This window comes from Rhizophagus irregularis, chromosome 6, assembly GCF_026210795.1.
Source record: "Rhizophagus irregularis chromosome 6, complete sequence".
Lineage (NCBI taxonomy): Eukaryota > Fungi > Glomeromycota > Glomeromycetes > Glomerales > Glomeraceae > Rhizophagus > Rhizophagus irregularis.
The window spans coordinates 709,720-727,458 of NC_089434.1; the positions used below are offsets into that span (position 1 = coordinate 709,720).

Genomic DNA, 17,739 nt, shown 5'->3' on the forward strand with positions numbered 1-17,739 from the left:
ACTAAATATGTAAGCGAAAAATTCATAAAAATAAAATATTAATCATGGAATTTTTTTTTCTTTGAAATAAAATTGTAAGTTTATACTAACAATAGAATTACTATAATATTATATGGAAACTAACCTTAAAAGAGTTAATTTAATACCAGTTGTGGAATTGCAACATTCTCATTTTATGTTAATGAAATTATAAAACAATATTACTTTATAATTATTTATTTTCGGAGTAAGGATATTTGTATTAAAAAATAAGAAAAATATAAACTGAAATAAAAAATAAAATAAAATTAATTAGTAATGAATTGAATTATGGTTGTGAATAATCATAAGTATTTATTTTTTTTAAAGTAAAACATCTAAATTTTTTGCATCACGTACAGCAGCAGCAATCATTTCTACTTTTCGATTAAACCTAGCTGATTTAGGGCTTTATGCCATTTCATAACTATTTAAAAATAATAATATATTAATTAGTATGAAAACAACCTTAATATATTTTAGTAAAACTATAAATACGCACTTTAAAAAACAATTCCCAACCCCGTATCCCCGTATGACATAATTTTAATTAAATGATATTAATTCAAAAATAAATTTTCTTTACAAAATTCTATTACATAATAAAATGGGCGAAGTTTATTTATATCGATTAATGTTGCACAATATCGGTTTATATGAAAATGATCTGCATGTGACATTTCTGGTGACTGATATAAAAAAATTTTTAGTCGACAATATTTCTTTCCTATATGGTGATGTTAAAGAATAAAACGTAAATTTATATGAAAGAGTGCAATTTTTGTAATGTTCAAGAAAAATATCGAGAAAAAATTTATAACTACTGAAAAAAACTTAATAAATTTACAATCGTTTTTAATAAATCTCGATATAGTGGTTGATCTGCCATGGCGTAATATTTTGTTACACCTAATTGGTAATTTAATCAAAGTTAATCAAATGTCGATCACGAAACTGAACTTTCTTTTTACAAATTTCTTAGTTTATAAAAAGATAATATAAGATTGCATTATGTCTAATATTCGAGAAGAAGTAGTTCATACAGCACTTAATAGAGCATTTGCATTAACAGATGCTAATATTCATAATGATATACATAAACATTTTGAATTTCAAAAACAAACACTTCTTGCTGATAAATCTCTTACAGAAGATGAAAAAACTGAGGCAATAAAACAAATAAGTAAAACTTATGATGAAACTAAAGTTCAATATAATTCAGGAACAAAAAGAATTTGTGAGAATTGTAATCAAGAATGTTTGGCTACATTATTTTGTGAATATTGTGTTCGAAATTATTTAAAAGCAAATTTTTCAAATTGGACGTCTGGAAATGATAATATTGACGATTTAATACAAAAATGTCAATCAGAAACACTCGTTCCGAATAAAATAATTGAATGGATACCATATAATAATTTACAAAATATCAAATACCTAACAGAAGGTGGATTCTCTAAAATTTATACAGCAATTTGGATTGATGGATATTATATTGAATGGGATTCTGAAAAACAACAATTAAACAAATTTGGAAGACAAGATGTAATACTTAAAAAATTAGAAAATGTTGAAAATGCAAATCAAAGTTGGTTTGAAGAGGTTTGTATTTTAAAAATGTATAATTAGAAGTTCTTAATATAAAAATTTTTTAATAAATTGTTTTTTTATAGGCTAAATCACATTTAACTATAAGTAGTAAATGGCCACGTATTGTTAAATGTTTTGGTTTAACACAAGATCCATCAAATGGAAATTTCATGCTTGTATTGAATAATATGGATGTAAATTTAAGAGAATATTTACAACAAAATTATAGTCAACTTACATGGAAAGAAAGGATTCAAATTACTGTTGATATAATTTATGCACTTGATGATATTCATGGGGAGAATGCAATTCATAGAGACTTACATTCTGGAAATATATTGTATTCAGAAAGAGATCAGGATTGGTATATTAGTGATTTGGGATTTTGTGGCCCTGCAGATAAACCATTAAAAAGTATATATGGAAATCTTCCTTATATAGCACCTGAGGTTATTGCTGGAAAACAGGCTACAAAAGCATCTGATATTTATGGTTTTGCTATGCTTATGTGGGAAATTTCATCTGGACAACCACCATTTCTTAATTGCAAACATGATTATGATCTTATATTGAATATTATTAATGGTATAAGACCAAGAATGGTATCAGGTACCCCTTTAGAATATGAAAGTTTAATGAAACAATGTTGGGATGCTGATCCATTAAAAAGACCTGATTCTAATACACTGTGGAATAAAATGGATGAAATTAATTTATATTATCAAAAAAAATCAAATGAACCAACTCAATTGGAAATAAATAAAAATTTTGAAATAAATAAAACAAGTAGTTTTAAACCAAACTACACAAGTAGCAAATTATCTACAAGTAAAGTTCATCAATTTGGATTTTCTTCTGAACCGAAAAATGCAACAGAAGGTATTAATTATCATATACTTATCATTATTTATAAAATTTAAAATATATTAATATTGTAAAATTTATATTTTTTCAAAATTTTCAATTATAATAATAGAAGAACAAGAAGGTATGAATAAACAATTTTTATTTGAAAGTTATTTACTTATAACACCTAATAATTTTATTTTTTTGTAGCATTTTATAGTAAATCATATGATGAGTTTCAAATTCCTGATAATAGTAAGTGTCTATTATGATATGATATTCATTAATCATTTTACTAATTGAATTTTGCTTTATAGTTGATGATTTTAATTATTCAAGTAATTGGAAAAATAATAGTACATCAAAAATGAGTAGTATTGAAGGTACTAATTTTACTAATATTAGATCTTTTAAAATTACAATTAAGTATTAATTTATGCCTTGAACTTTTTAGCTAATAGTAAAGACGCTCAAAATGATAATAAAATCGAAACAATGCAGCAACAGATTAAGAATATCAATCTCGAAGGTATTTACATATTAAATCATATCAAATCAATAATATCATAATTTCTAATTTATTTATCTTACAGACGAAAAATGAAATACATAATAATCCAAATCTTCATTCAGAAGAACAAGATGAATCGGAAATTCCTGATAGTATTTATATCTTAATTTTACATGATGTTAAATTACTAAATTTTTATAGATTTTGGTTTCTTTGAATTATTTTATATTTTTATATTTTTTTCTGAATAGTTTAAACACTGAGATTAGAGTAGCAAGATAAAATACTTAGCAATGTTTTTTAGTTTGTAATTTAAATTATTCATTCAATTTAGTTATCATATAAATTAACTTTAAATAAATTTATTTCTTTATGCAGTACTTATAAAATTCAAAATTAAAGTCAATTCAGCCCAGTAAAAAGTTCTTGTACCAAATATAGGCCAATTATGAAATGAGCCCATTCGGTATAAAATTTGGCCATATTTATTTTAATTTTATCCCATTTATGGTCCAATTTTTCGTACCAAACGGGCTCATGTATAAATTCAATACAAACCTAATATGAATTCAGTACAGGACTTTTACTGGGCAGTAGTCTATAATATGTTCTTTTAACATAAATATAAATTGTTTGATGAAATTGACTAAACTGTTTCAATGTCTAAAATTTATGATTCACAATGATATGTACTAATATAAATTTTTACAATGAGCCCTTAAATTTATTATATAATATATGGCAAGCCGAGTTGGACTAAACTACTATCAGGCATTGGGCAGTGAAAAATCTGTCTGTGCTTGATATGTTCATGCTTGATGTTTATCTATCACGTGTTTGATATTTTTATCTGTTCATGCTTGATGTTTATCTGTACGTGCTTGATGGTTTTATTTGACCATGCTTGACATTTTTATCCGTCCGTGCTTTATGATTTTATCCATCTGTGCTTGATATTTTTGTCCGTCTGGTCTTGCTGTTTTTGTCCAACTGTGTTTGATTTAATCCAACTATACTTGATAATTTTATCTAGGGTTGGATTAGTCCAGTCTGGTCCAGTCCGGTCCCAAAAAGACCGGTCTTTCAACCTGGACTGGACTTGCGGACCAATTTAAATTTAATAAATTTATCCCTATGATTTTGAGCCTCTAAATTACGCAAAGTTTTTTATTAAAACTGTTAAAGAATGTTGCGAAACGTTTTTTAACATGTAATTTAACAAATGAAAAAACTTTTCACAACATTTTTTATTAAAACAGTTAAAGAGTGTTGCGAAATGTTTTTTGACATGTAATTTAACAAATAAAAAACATTTTTTAATGATTTTAACGAGTCATTTTTATTGGATATTAATCATATGGATCGGTCTCCGGTTTGGACCGGTCCTCAGATCTCGGACCGAAGACCGTGAAGACCAGTCCCAAGACCGACACAGGACCGGTCTTTGCTAGGACTGATCCAACCCTAATTTTATCTGTCAAAAATTAGTTTCTTTGGGTTGATATTTTGTCGATCACATGTTTTGGCAGATCCGCAAACTGCTTTTGGTAAGAAAATGAACGGATAAGGTTTTTTTTTAAATTTTACACGAATAATTTTTTTTTTATTGGTTTTTTTATAAACAAATTTTGTAGAGAATTTTTATTTTTAATATAGACAAAGGCTTTGTTTGATAGAATTTCTTTGGGAATTAAATTTCGCTAGAGAATTTTTTTCATTGATAGGGACATTTCTGAGTTTTTTTTTTTTGATGGATAATTTCATTAAAAGCTTTTATTTGATAGAAATTTCATTGGAGAATTTTTTTTAATACTAGGAGGGAGTTTTCTTGATAATGAATTTCTTTTGGGAATTTTTTTTAATAGGTGAAAGTATTTTTTGATGGAGAATTTTATTAGAGAATTTTTTTTAATAGGGGAATTGTTTTTGATAGAGGATTTTATTAAAGAATTTTTCTTTAATAGATTTTGCTGAGAATTTTTGTAAGATTTTTTTTTTTTTTTGATAGATTTCGTTAGTGTAAATTTTTTTAACAGGGGAGATTTTTTTTTGATAGAAAATTTTGGTAAAGAATTTTTTTTTTAATAGGAGGGGAGTTATTTTTTTTAATAGGTGGTAAGAATCTTTGAATTTTTTTTAATAGGGAAAATGGTAAACAAAGTTAATTTTAAATGGCATATGCTCATGTATTTACGTGACATTATGTAATGGAATATGATTATGTGAAAAATAAAGTATTGCACAAGTGTTGTGAATTTTCAAGCATATGTTATTTTCTTCTGTAATGACATTTTTTAAGGCACGGATTTTGTGATCGGGTAGATTTCTTTAGTCTTTCATTTTTTTTGTTACACAATGATTTGAGGTAAAGATTATTTGTATAAAGGAATTTTTCAACATTTTCGGCTTTGCGAAGGTAAGGTAAAACCGTTGGGAATCTACGTTATTTACTGTAGTATATGAGTTATGGCAGCAAAACTGTATGTAAAACTTTGTGATTATATCTCTCTCAAGATACATGTTATCAGAGAGCACTATTGTAAAGGAAAAATAATATCAATGACATAATCCTAATTGGCTATGAAAATTCATCAATTATTATGCAACCTGTCAACTACCCATGACCTTTGACAAGATTACTGTGAAACCGATAGCGATATTCTGGATATATTAGTGACGTAACTCGGCAGACCAGATTTAGGTATCTAATAGAAGATCTGTTACTCATAGTTTCATTGTACGGTATATTTATAAAAAGCAAATATTACAAATATCACAGTCGTAACTTGGTACGTTAACTTCAGTTTCTAATTTTTCTGATTTATGCTATTTTTATCTCTTTAGAACCAAAATTATCTGACACAATTAAAGATTCAAATTACTTGGCGAATTTCCGGTCTTTTAGGTATGTGGTTTATGTTGCCAATATTCTATATTGAATTAGATAATATAATGACCATTAAAATTAGATCGCAATAAAAATTGTAATATGTCGCTATACTTACTTTCATATAGCGCAGCAAGTTTATAATTCGCGCCTGGAAAGGTTTTCTCTCATATTCTCAAGGATGCTTGACTTGATTTTAATAATTTTGTAAGGATCATTATTTTTTGTTTCAAAATCAAAAGGCAATTTACGACTTGTTAATTCCCAGAATAATACCCCTAGGTTATATATATCAGCCTTTTCAGTTAAGGTATATGAACGTCCTCGAGTTTCGGACGAATATAGGCTTCACTCAAAAAAATTGGGATCGTGTAAGGTATTACACCATATTCCTACCAATCGTACATATCAAGACATAAGGGATAAAGCTTATGGTTATAATAAAAAGTTATCGGGAGTACAATGAATTCTAAAAGTCAGGAATTAGTATTGGCAGTAAAATACGAAGTAAATTAAAAGATAATTATGAGTTTATTTTCTTAATAAATATTCATAATTGATTCAATTATAAAATCTAAAATATGAAATAAAAAACTTAATAAAAGCTTTAAACGTAAATATTTAATATACTTCTTTTTTATATAAGCGAGCGTTAGTATTGCTGAGATAAAGATACCATAAAGTACAGCAGATAAATAATAATAAACGACAACAAAGAATAATTTAAAAATATGGAATTATTGTCTGAAAATAAGATTATATATATTTTAATATATATACCCTGATTTTATTTGTAGTTGCCATAAAATTTATTTCATAAAATATTAGATTCACCTAAATTCGATTTTACCGGTTAAAAATTGTTATTTATATATTTTTTTATTGATAATTTATACTTTTAATAATTTAATTACTTTATTATATAATTATTTAAATTACAAACTAAGAATCTTGTAAAACATTTTTTTACTACTCTAGTCTTAGTGTTTAAATAATTCAAAATAAAGTATAAATAAATGATACCAATTTGTATGGCAAGCGGTAGTGGTCAAAAGTGCGTAGCAAAACATAGCGTGTACACGCTACAAAACATAGCGTATACACGTTATATTTCACGGCGGGTTACCCCTGTTCTGTTGGGTTAACCTGTCAATTTCAGGGGTAACCCGCCATAAAAAGCAACGTGTATACGCTACATAATTTAACGCGTATGCGCTTTATATTATAACGGTTTATTAATTTATTTTGGACCAAATTTTAAATTATTAAGGGATCGAATACCTGCCGTTTCAAATATCAGGTACCCGCCGTTCTACATATCAGGTACCCGCCGCTTCACATATCGGGTACCTGCCGCTTCACATATCGGGTACCCGCCGTTTCACATATCGGGTACCCGCCATTTTACATATCGGGTACCTGCCATTTAATTTTTTTTAAAAAAAAATTTTTTTTTTTATTGGCTTTTTTTTATAAACAAATTTTGTAGAGAACTTTTATTTTTAATATAGGCAAAAGCTTTGTTTGATAGAATTTCATTGGGAATTTTTTTAATAAGAAGATTTTTTTTGATAAAAAATTTCGTTAGAAAATTTTTTTCATTGATAGGGACATTTCTGAGTTTTTTTTTTTTTTGATGGATAATTTCGTTAAAAACTTTTATTTGATAGAAATTTCATTGGAGAATTTTTTTTAATAAGATTTTTTTTTTTTGACGTATACTTAATTTGTTGGAGCAATTTTTTTTAACAGGAAAGATTTTTTTGATAGAGAATTATTTGAGATTTTTTTTTTTTTGTAGAAAATTATTTGAAGAATTTTTTTAATAGAGAAGATTTTTTTTTGATAGATAATTTCGTTAGAAAATTTTTTAACAAGTGAAATTTTTTTTGATAGAGAATTTTGTTACGAATTTTTTTTTAATTGAAGGAGTTTTCCTTAATAAAGAATTTCTTTTGGGACTTTTTTTAATAGGTGAAAGTATTTTTTGACGGAGAATTTTATTAGAGAATTTTTTTTTAATAGGGGGATTGTTTTTGATAGAGAATTTCATTAAAGAATTTCGCTGAGAATTTTTTTTTTTTTTGATAGAAATTTCATCATAGAATTTTTTTTTGATAGATAATTTCGTTAGTGTAAATTTTTTTAACAGGGGAGACTTTTTTTTGATAGAGAATTTCGGTAAAGATTTTTTTTTTAATAGGAGAGTTTTTTTTTTGATATAGAAATTCTTTGAGAATTTTTTTTAATAGGTGGTAAGAATCTTTTTAATCGGGGATATTTTTTTTGATTGAGAATTTCATTAGAGAATTGTTTGTTGAAAATTTTTTTTATTTTTTTGATGGTGAATTTTGTTTAGAAATCTTAATAGAAAATTTTATTGATAATAGTTTTTTTTTAATAAGTGTATCGAGAATTTTGGCTTGAAATTTTTTTTTAATTTTTTTTATAAAAATTGATTGAAAATTTATTGGAAAATTTTTTATTAAATTTACAATTTTAATAAATTTTTACTTCTCTTCATCTTCCCATCACTTCTTTTCATCTCCCATCGCTCCTTTTCGTCTTCCATCACTCCTCTTCGTCTACCATCACTCCTTTTCGTTCTTTTCGTCTCCCATCACTTCTTTTCGTTCCTCTTCATCTTCTTTTTGTCTCCCATAACTCCTTTTTATTTCTTATCACTCCTCTTTGTCTCCCATCACTTCTTTTCGTCTCCCATCACTCCTTTTCATCTCTCATTATGTCCTATTTCTCCTTTTTGTTTCCTATCACTTCTCATTACTCTTTTTTACTACCTTTCATCTTCTATTACTTTCCATTACTCCCACTGTTATTTCATTTTTTTATTAGCATCTTTCTCCTTGATCATTGTAATTTACTTATCTTTTTTATTTATTGTTATTGTTTCTTTTATTTTTACACTTAAATAAAAATAAATATATGGTGATTTTTTTCTTTAAAATCGTAAATGGGTGACTTAAATTTTAATATTTGCAAATAAAATTTCATTAAATAAATAATTATCATTATTGATATCAAAAGTTAATATGCTGACTGCCAGTTCATATAACGGGTACCCGCCGTTTCTTATAGCGGGTACCTGCCATTTCTTATAACGGGTACCTGCCGTTTCTTATAGCAGGTACCCGCCGTTCCTTATAACAGGTACCTGCCGTTTCTTATAGCGGGTACCCGCCATTCCATATAACAGGTACCCGCCATTTCTTATAACGGGTACCCGTCATAACATATAACGTATATAACGCTATGAAATATAGCGTATTAAACGCTATTTTTTGCAACAGGTTACCCCTGAAACAGACAGAACAGGGGTAACCCGCCGTGAAATATAACGTATATGCGCTACAAAACATAGCGTATACACGCTATGTTTTGCTACGCACTTTTGACCATGGCGGCTTTCCATAAATTTGGAATCATATTTAAATTTGTTGATGTCGATCCCTGTCACGTTTAGAGTACCATGTATAAATAATTTTCAATTGTGTAACATTTCAATTGTGTAACCCTAATGTTATACTATAATCACGTGTAGCTTTAAACATGTGATCTCTTTGATGCTGCGGTTAATCTGCAAAATATCTGTCGATTAAAAATTAAAATGAGAATCATGCATTTCGTTAAAATTTGATTGAACAAGTTATCTTATCAGATACATAAGATATTAAAAATTTTTAGTTCTTTCAGCTAATTTAATTAGTAAATAGTTTGTTTAAACTTTATACTTATACGAATACAATACATACGTAATAAAGTTAATTGAAGTTTAAGTTAAATAAAGAAATGAAAATTGAGTTAAATAAAAAAATATATAATTTACATGAAGATTCCACTTGCTCTATATCTCATAGTTCAGAACTAGCTTCGCTTACAAGTTTAATCATTTAGGATGAAGCCCCAATGACGAACCAATATGCATTTGAAGCTTTAGATCGAACTTTTGAGAGATATTATGAAGGCTTTGAATCCAAATTTAGAAGGAAAACCATTTGGAGGTAAGGTTGTATTATTTGGAGGTGACTTTCGGCAAATTCTTCCTGTTGCTGTAAAGGGAAGCCATAACCTTGAACGAATTTGAAATTGATACGTGAAGACATTGTTGAATTATGTTTATGTCAATCTACTTTGTGTAAGCATGTAAATGTTATGAAACTAAAGATTAACATGCGTCTTTTTAATGCTACTACTAATAATTCTGATACTGCTAAGCAAGCTGAATTTGCTAAATGGTTACTTAAGGTCGTGTTCCTGCAATTTCTAAAACAGAAAGTGATATTATTATACTATCTGAAGATATTGTTTTATCATCTCAAGACCTAAATGACCTAATCAAATTTGCGTATCCTGATCTTTCAATGTATTCTGACCCAAGTATTTTGTTGAACGTAGAATACTTGCTCCTACAAATGAATATGTTAACTCCATCAAAACTATTATTATGAATCAATTTCTTGCTGGAGAAGCATTTGAGTATCTCAGTGCAGATACAGTTGAGGAAGCAGATGATCAAACAAGAGTTTCTCTACTCTTTAACTGTTAGTGGTCTTCCACCTTATAAGTTAATATTGAAATTGGGAACTCCAATTGTACTATTATGTAATCTTCAACCTAATGATGGTCTCTGTAATTGGACAAGATTAGTTTGCCGCACTTTTCAGAATCATGACATTGAAACTGAAATAATTACTGGAAATCATCCTGGAAACCAGAGTTTTCATTCCTCGCATTATGATGTCCCTTCAGAAACAGAACTACCTTTCATTTTCAAACGTCATAGCATTTGCAATGACCATAAATAAGTCTTACGGGTAAACATTAAACTGGGTTTATATCTTCCAACTCCTGTGTTTTCTCGTGGACAATTCTATGTTACCTGTTCAAGAGTGAAATCAAGAAAAAATTTGAAAACTCTTATTACTATACGGCATGGCAAAAATGTTACACATAATGTTATGTATCCTGAAACCTTTCAATAGAAACTGTTTAGATTATTTTATCATTCTATTATTTATTTGTTATTTGTTCGGATAGCTCATGTAAAATACAAGAAACTGTTTTAAAGACAAATTTAATTAAAATCTTACATGATTGCCACCTATTTTTAATTGTATTATGCTACTACAAATATTAAACCCACGAACCCGGGGCAACGCCCGGGATATCGGCTAGTATAATATAATATTTGTTATTTCGATTTATAAAAAATCCAATTTAAAATCCATCTAAAGATGAAAAAATTAACAAATTAGTAAATTAATTAGTTGCTTTAAAAAGAAATCTTATTTATGTGAGAACTTACCATCAGGAATTTCCAATTCATCTTGTACTTCATCATCTATAAGGAGAAAAAAATAAATAAAATTAAAAAAATAATATAAAATTAAATTAAAAATTCGCATACCATCAATATCACCAATATTTTGTCTTTTCATTTTTTGTTGAATTATTACTTTTTCACCATCTAAATTTTTAAATTAAAGTTACATTAAATAAATATATTGACAAAATAATTTTTACTTTTTTTACTTACCATCAATATCAATATCTTTCCTTTCCATTTGTTGTTGAATTATTTCTTTTTCGTCATATTATTTTTAAAATAAAAGTCACGTTATTTAGTAAAAGAAACTGATACAATGAATATTTTATTTCACTTATTTTACATACCACTTGAATTTACTTGTAACTTTATAAATTCTTCGGGTAATTTTTCACTATCACCTAAAATTAAGAACATAAAATAGATTTTAATATTTAACCTATTATTTCAAACAAAAATATTTATTAATTATTCTGCTCATTTGATCCATTAAAATCGTTAACTAAAATAAATATTAATTATTAAACATTATTATATGATAATTCAACGCTGTACGCTGTAAGGATGTTAATAAATACTTACTATTGTTAGGAATGTTAAAATCATACAATTTACTATGAAACACTATTAGTAGTAAAATAAAGTATTTTAAAAATTAAATTAATATAGTAACCGGTTAACAGTAGAAATTATTGTTTATATGATTATACCTTCTTGTTCTTTTATTATAATATAAATTCAGAAAAAGATAATATTAATAATGTATTTTAAAATAAATATATTCATTAATAAAATATTATACATTTATACCTTCTGTTGCATTTCTTGGTTCAGGTAGATTTCCAAAGTTGTGAATTTTACTTGTAAATAATCTGCTACTCGAATAATTTTCTTCTACTTCATTAATTTCAAAATTATCTATTTCTGATTCATCTGTATTTTGATAATCTAAATTTAATCTTTTCATTCTTTCCCAAAGTGCAACAGTGTCAGGTCTTTTTAATGGATCAGCATCCCAACATTCTTTCATTAAATTTTTATATTCTAATGGAGTTCCTGGCCCGATTTTTGGTCTTATATCATTAATAATATTCATTACAATATCATTTTCATGTTCATAATTTATAAATGGTGGTTGTCCAGATGAAATTTCCCACATAAGAATTGCAATACTATAAATATCAGATGCATAAGTATATTCTCTTCCAACAATAACTTCGGGTGCTATGTAAGGAAGATTTCCATATATACTTGTTGAAGATTTATCAGCAGGTCCACAAAATCCAAGATCACTGATACACCAATAATTATTTAATTGTGAATATAATATATTTCCGGAATGTAAATCTCTATGGATTGCCTTCTCTTTATGAATAAAAATAAGTGCAAGAATTATATCATAAGAAATATTAATTCTATCTTTCCATGTAAGTTCATCATGATTTTGTTGTAAATATTTTCTTAAATCTATATCAAATTTCGCCATTACAAGCATATAATTTCCGTTTGATGGATTTTGTGTTAAACCAAAACATCGAGCAACATCCGGCCATTTATTACTTATAGCTAAATGTGATTTAGCCTAAAAGACAATAATTTGTAAAAATGCTCATATTAATATAAAGACTGCATAATTTTATACAATAAATTTAGAATATATTATACAAACCTCTTCAAACCAACTTTGATTTGCACTTTCAACATTTTCTAATTTTTTTAATATTATTTTGGAAGTTCCATCTCTTTTTAATTGTTTTTTTCCAAAATTCCATTCTTCATATCCTCCATTAATCCAATCTGCTGTATAAATTTCTGAGAATCCACCTTTTGTTAAATATTTAATATTTTGTAAATTATTATATGGGATCCATTCAACTACCATATCTGGCGCGAGTGCTTCCATTTGACATTTCTGTATTAAATTATCAATATCATAATTTCCAGATGTCCAATTTGAAAAATTTTCTTTTAAATAATTCCGGACACAATATTCACAATATAATGTAGCTAAACATTTTTGGTTGCAACTTTCACAAATTCTTCTTGTACCATTATTATCTATAATTTTATTTCGGTCATAATCTTCAATTAAAAATTTTATTGCTATAGTTTTTTCATCATATGTAAGAATTTTATCAACAAGGACTGTTTGTCGTTGGAACTCAAATTGTTTATGTATATCATTATGAATTCTTGTATCAGTTAACGTTATTGCTCTATTTTTTGTTGCACAAATTAATTCATATCGAAGAGTGGACATAATGCAATTAATAAATTAAAAGGAAAAGAAAGAATTATGTTTCAAGTTCGGTTACTCGAAATAAATTAAATGCAAATATTTGATCAAAACTTGTACCATCATATGAATAGATCATAAGGCGCAGTATCGACGATCGGTACGAAAATATAATTTGTGTGACAAACTTTATTATATTTAATATGACGAAAGAAAAATCCAGACTTTTAAAGTAATTGTGTATTCATAGACTAAATTAATTTATAATATTTTAAAATTCAATATAAATATAGTTGGTAAAAAAGTTCATCTTTCTAGATATTTTCAATTAGTAAATCTATTTAAATAAACAAAGTATCAAGTAACGGATATTAGGAACCATTCAATTTATTATTCAAGTTAGAGAAGAACTATTGTAGTCTTCTTTGTAAATAATATGGATTATGAATAAATAATTGAAATAAATATATAAATTGATAAAGCACATTAAAAACTGAATGAATAAAGAAACCATTTCGTTGAATTAACGTTAAGTATGTGTAGTAAGCTTTAGTAATAATGTAATACCATTATTATAGTATTACTGTTTAATAATGTTAATTACCTTATTCCTATAGTAAATTTTATTTTATTAGCAGTTTAACACTACAAGTAAGTTATTCTTTGTTACACATGTTTATAAAACTTTTATTTAAATGATTTCACAAGTTTATAAAATTCTTATTTGATTTAGTAAAAAACGAACGAACGTCACATGTAAAATTTACTAATTACATAAAGTAGACATATAAGAATAAATAAAATCATTTTTAAAATATAGATTAAATAAGTGCTAGGCCTCAAAAAGATTAATGAATTAGCCACCCTTTTGACAAACCATTCACATTTTAACATTATATTCAATTATGCATAATTTTAAATTTTTATATGTTTTGTCTATAAAAAAAAAAAAATTAATAAAATATTTATAATGCTTTTTATGTGCAAATTATAATGAGCTTTTTGATGGCTTATCAATATCTATTATAATAAATTGAAAAGCTGAATGTTAAAATATAGATAATAAGCAAAATACATTTAAATATTTATTGATTTTCCGTTATAGAATTTACATTAAAATTTTTATAGTTTATTTTTCATCTAAACTTATAATAATAGCGTAATAGTTAAAAGTTACCACATTAAATTTTTCTGTTTAACATTTAAAAATTTTAATAAATATATTTGTATTCTTCCTTTGATAAAAGACATAATCGTAAATTTTTATAATTCCAACGTCTTTCATGTAAAGGATTACTTGTTTTTTATCGATAAAATAGCTGATTATGTAGCCGATATACTCATTCTATTTACGGTAAGTCTGATCATAAAAACAATGAATATAGTTTATTTCAAATTTATTATTTTCGTGTTCTGAAATTAAACAGATCTAGAAGTCCATATTTATATTTATTGACCGTATCTTTGCGTAAAAAGTGCGATATTCTGAAATTTATGAAATAACAAGTATTTATTATGCAAGCAGTAAATTATCTATTCTCCTTTCTAGTTGATGATTTTAATAAATTAACTAAGTATATCAAAAATAATAGTATTGTTAAAGATGAATATTAAAATCAAATTTTATTTTTAATAATCATTTAAATTTATTAATTTTCATTTGATAATTTAGGAAATAGTAAAATGTATTAAAGTATTCCAAAAAAATTGCATTTCGGACTAAGAGATGGTAAGTAATTAATATATATAAATATACGTACAGTACATATTTTTTTAACCATGACTGATTTTAATTATATATAAATTTTTTGCATAATCAAGATAATTATGAAAAAAGTTTTGTAAAACAGCAAGTGAAGAAACAAAATGTTGATAGTATGCAATCGTTTATAAATTTTGTATTAACAATTATTATTCTAAATATTCTTACTATTTTATTTTATAGACAATAATGATGATATTTTTAATGATCTAAATTTTCATTCAGAAAATCATGTGTATTTTGCTATAATGTTTGGCTAGTTGAAGTAAGAATGAGTGCTTCTATATTTTTTCTAAAGATTATCTGTTTTTTATTTAGACTAAATCTATCGCTTTTTTTGATAGGGTTTGAACCACGTAATGTAATTTCGCAACTCTGGTCGATATTATAATTTTGTTCGAGTTACGATCATATTATCCGGATAATTTTGTTATATAAATGTCGTCACATTAAAGAAATTTTATATTGAAAAATCTTAAAGCTCGCTGAAAGTAGATCATGAATTAGATAAATCAATTTTAATAGAATAATAGCTTAAAAATTTTAAATATTCCTTTCTTATCTATAATGATATAAACGAAGTATATTTTATTATTGATAAAAATCATGACCTTCATGTGGTGTGATTTGATAAACTAATTTACTCGGTTTATTTAATTCCTTTTTTAAATATTCCTTTTAATTTCTTCTTTCTTTCTTTCTTTCTTTCTTTCTTTCTTTTTTCTTTTTTTCTTTCAATGATCGCGTAATCACTTAATCTATAAATTATTTCGATTTCTTCTTTATTAAAAAGATAAATATATTACTTCATTATAGAACTTATAAAATTTGATCCTTTTCAAAAGATTCTTTTATCTTCAGATGTAATTAATGAATATGCTTCAAACATCAGTTTTATTTGTAATTGATTACACGTGATCAAGATTCGGTGTGATTGGCTTGGACACAAATTCCTCGTGACTAAGTTTTTTAGGCTAGCTCGACCGTTTAAGAGGATAATTTAATTATTTGCTTAGCTTGAGAATTCGAATTATTGGATCAGAATCATCATAACCTACATAATAAAAGGTATTTCCCTTGAGAATCAGTTAGATCAGATAATAAAAAATTTTTAAATAAACAAAATCAAAAGTTATATCTGGAGCTGGAATTCTTTCAAGAAGGTTACATTTATGAATCCAGTATTTTGGAAGACGAATGTTTACATCTGGAGAGATGGTAAAATATAATTAAAATAAAAGTATTCGACAAGCCACGCTCTCTTATTATCAAATATTAAGGCATCCGTACCACGTCAATTATATTATAGGCAAAACATTGCCGTTGGAATAAATTTATTCATTATTATTAAGGAAAGAAAATTTTGTTATCGTTATCGAATGATATTTAAGATCACGACGATGTAAATATCAATGAAATTTTGAAATTTTCGTCTGTGGTATCTTAATCGTAAAAATATAAAGTTTTGAAAAATTCTTTAGATAAAATACTTGGCGAGTTCTAATGGGGCGGGTATGTATTATAATCGGAAAAGACGATGTTTTCTTAAAAAGATTATTATATATACATATGATACATCCGTCCCATACGTCCGTTCTACTTCGAGTTATCAAAAGAAAAGAAATAATAATTTGGCGTCAGCGGACACAATTGTAAAGCAGTTTTGCGTGAAAAAGATGCATACAATTTATTGGTGGAGAACTAACGAATTTTCAAAGTTTGAAAAGTGAATAATAGAAAACTTTGTTTAATAAAGTAACAAACTATGATATATGCAAGTTATGAGAATTTAAATTTTTTCATATTAGCATAAAAAAGTCGCATGTTCGAAAAATTGGACTAAAATGTCAATCACTCTTAAAACTCTAATCTTCATACATATTTATGTTATTATCAGACGATCGGGAACTGCCGATGATCATTAGTGATTACACAACCGAGTAATTGACCCAAATGATCACAACGATCATTCCAATCATTCCAAAAAAAAAAGTGATCAGTTAACGTAAATATTCTACTGATTGTTCCACGAATTAACTTATTAGATATGTATAATAACTTCTAAAACAGATTTTTATAGATTTGAACGTGCGAAAAAGGAGTGTGAAAATTTTAATGCTCCCGTTATTTATTAATAATCGTGTTACGATCACGTCTTCATAAGCTTTATGAATTGCTAATTAATTCACTCCGGACTTATGATGGTATTATATTGTTTTTAAGTAATGTTGTTTTTTTTTCTTTATTATAAAATTTAAAACCGATTATACAAAATTTAATATCAAAAGTTTAATAATATATCACATAAAGTATTTACATATAAAAAATAAAAATTCTTTTGTAAAAAGATATCTGAATATGAATGATCCTAATTTTGAATATGATAAAAAATGAAACCGATTGAAAATAAAATTTTGAAAAACATTTATTATCAATGCCCATTTAAGATCTATATTCATCATCCCGAACAAACATCGTCCCGAACAATAATAATAAACCGCCATCTCGAAAAATAATATTAAAAAATTATGACGGAAAATTATAA

General features: G+C 26.1%; 1 protein-coding gene across 1 annotated transcript; it reads left to right on the forward strand.

Moving 5' to 3' along the window:
* The first annotated feature begins 968 nt into the window (after positions 1-968).
* On the forward strand, positions 969-3,371 carry OCT59_025927 (uncharacterized protein). The gene is made up of 7 exons (XM_066142825.1): positions 969-1,620; positions 1,692-2,487; positions 2,585-2,596; positions 2,665-2,709; positions 2,772-2,837; positions 2,909-2,983; positions 3,048-3,371. The coding sequence occupies exons 1-7, from the start codon at positions 1,030-1,032 to the stop codon at positions 3,056-3,058; spliced, it is 1,596 nt and encodes a 531-aa protein (XP_065992402.1). The 5' UTR covers positions 969-1,029; the 3' UTR covers positions 3,059-3,371.
* Positions 3,372-17,739: the final 14,368 nt, after the last annotated feature.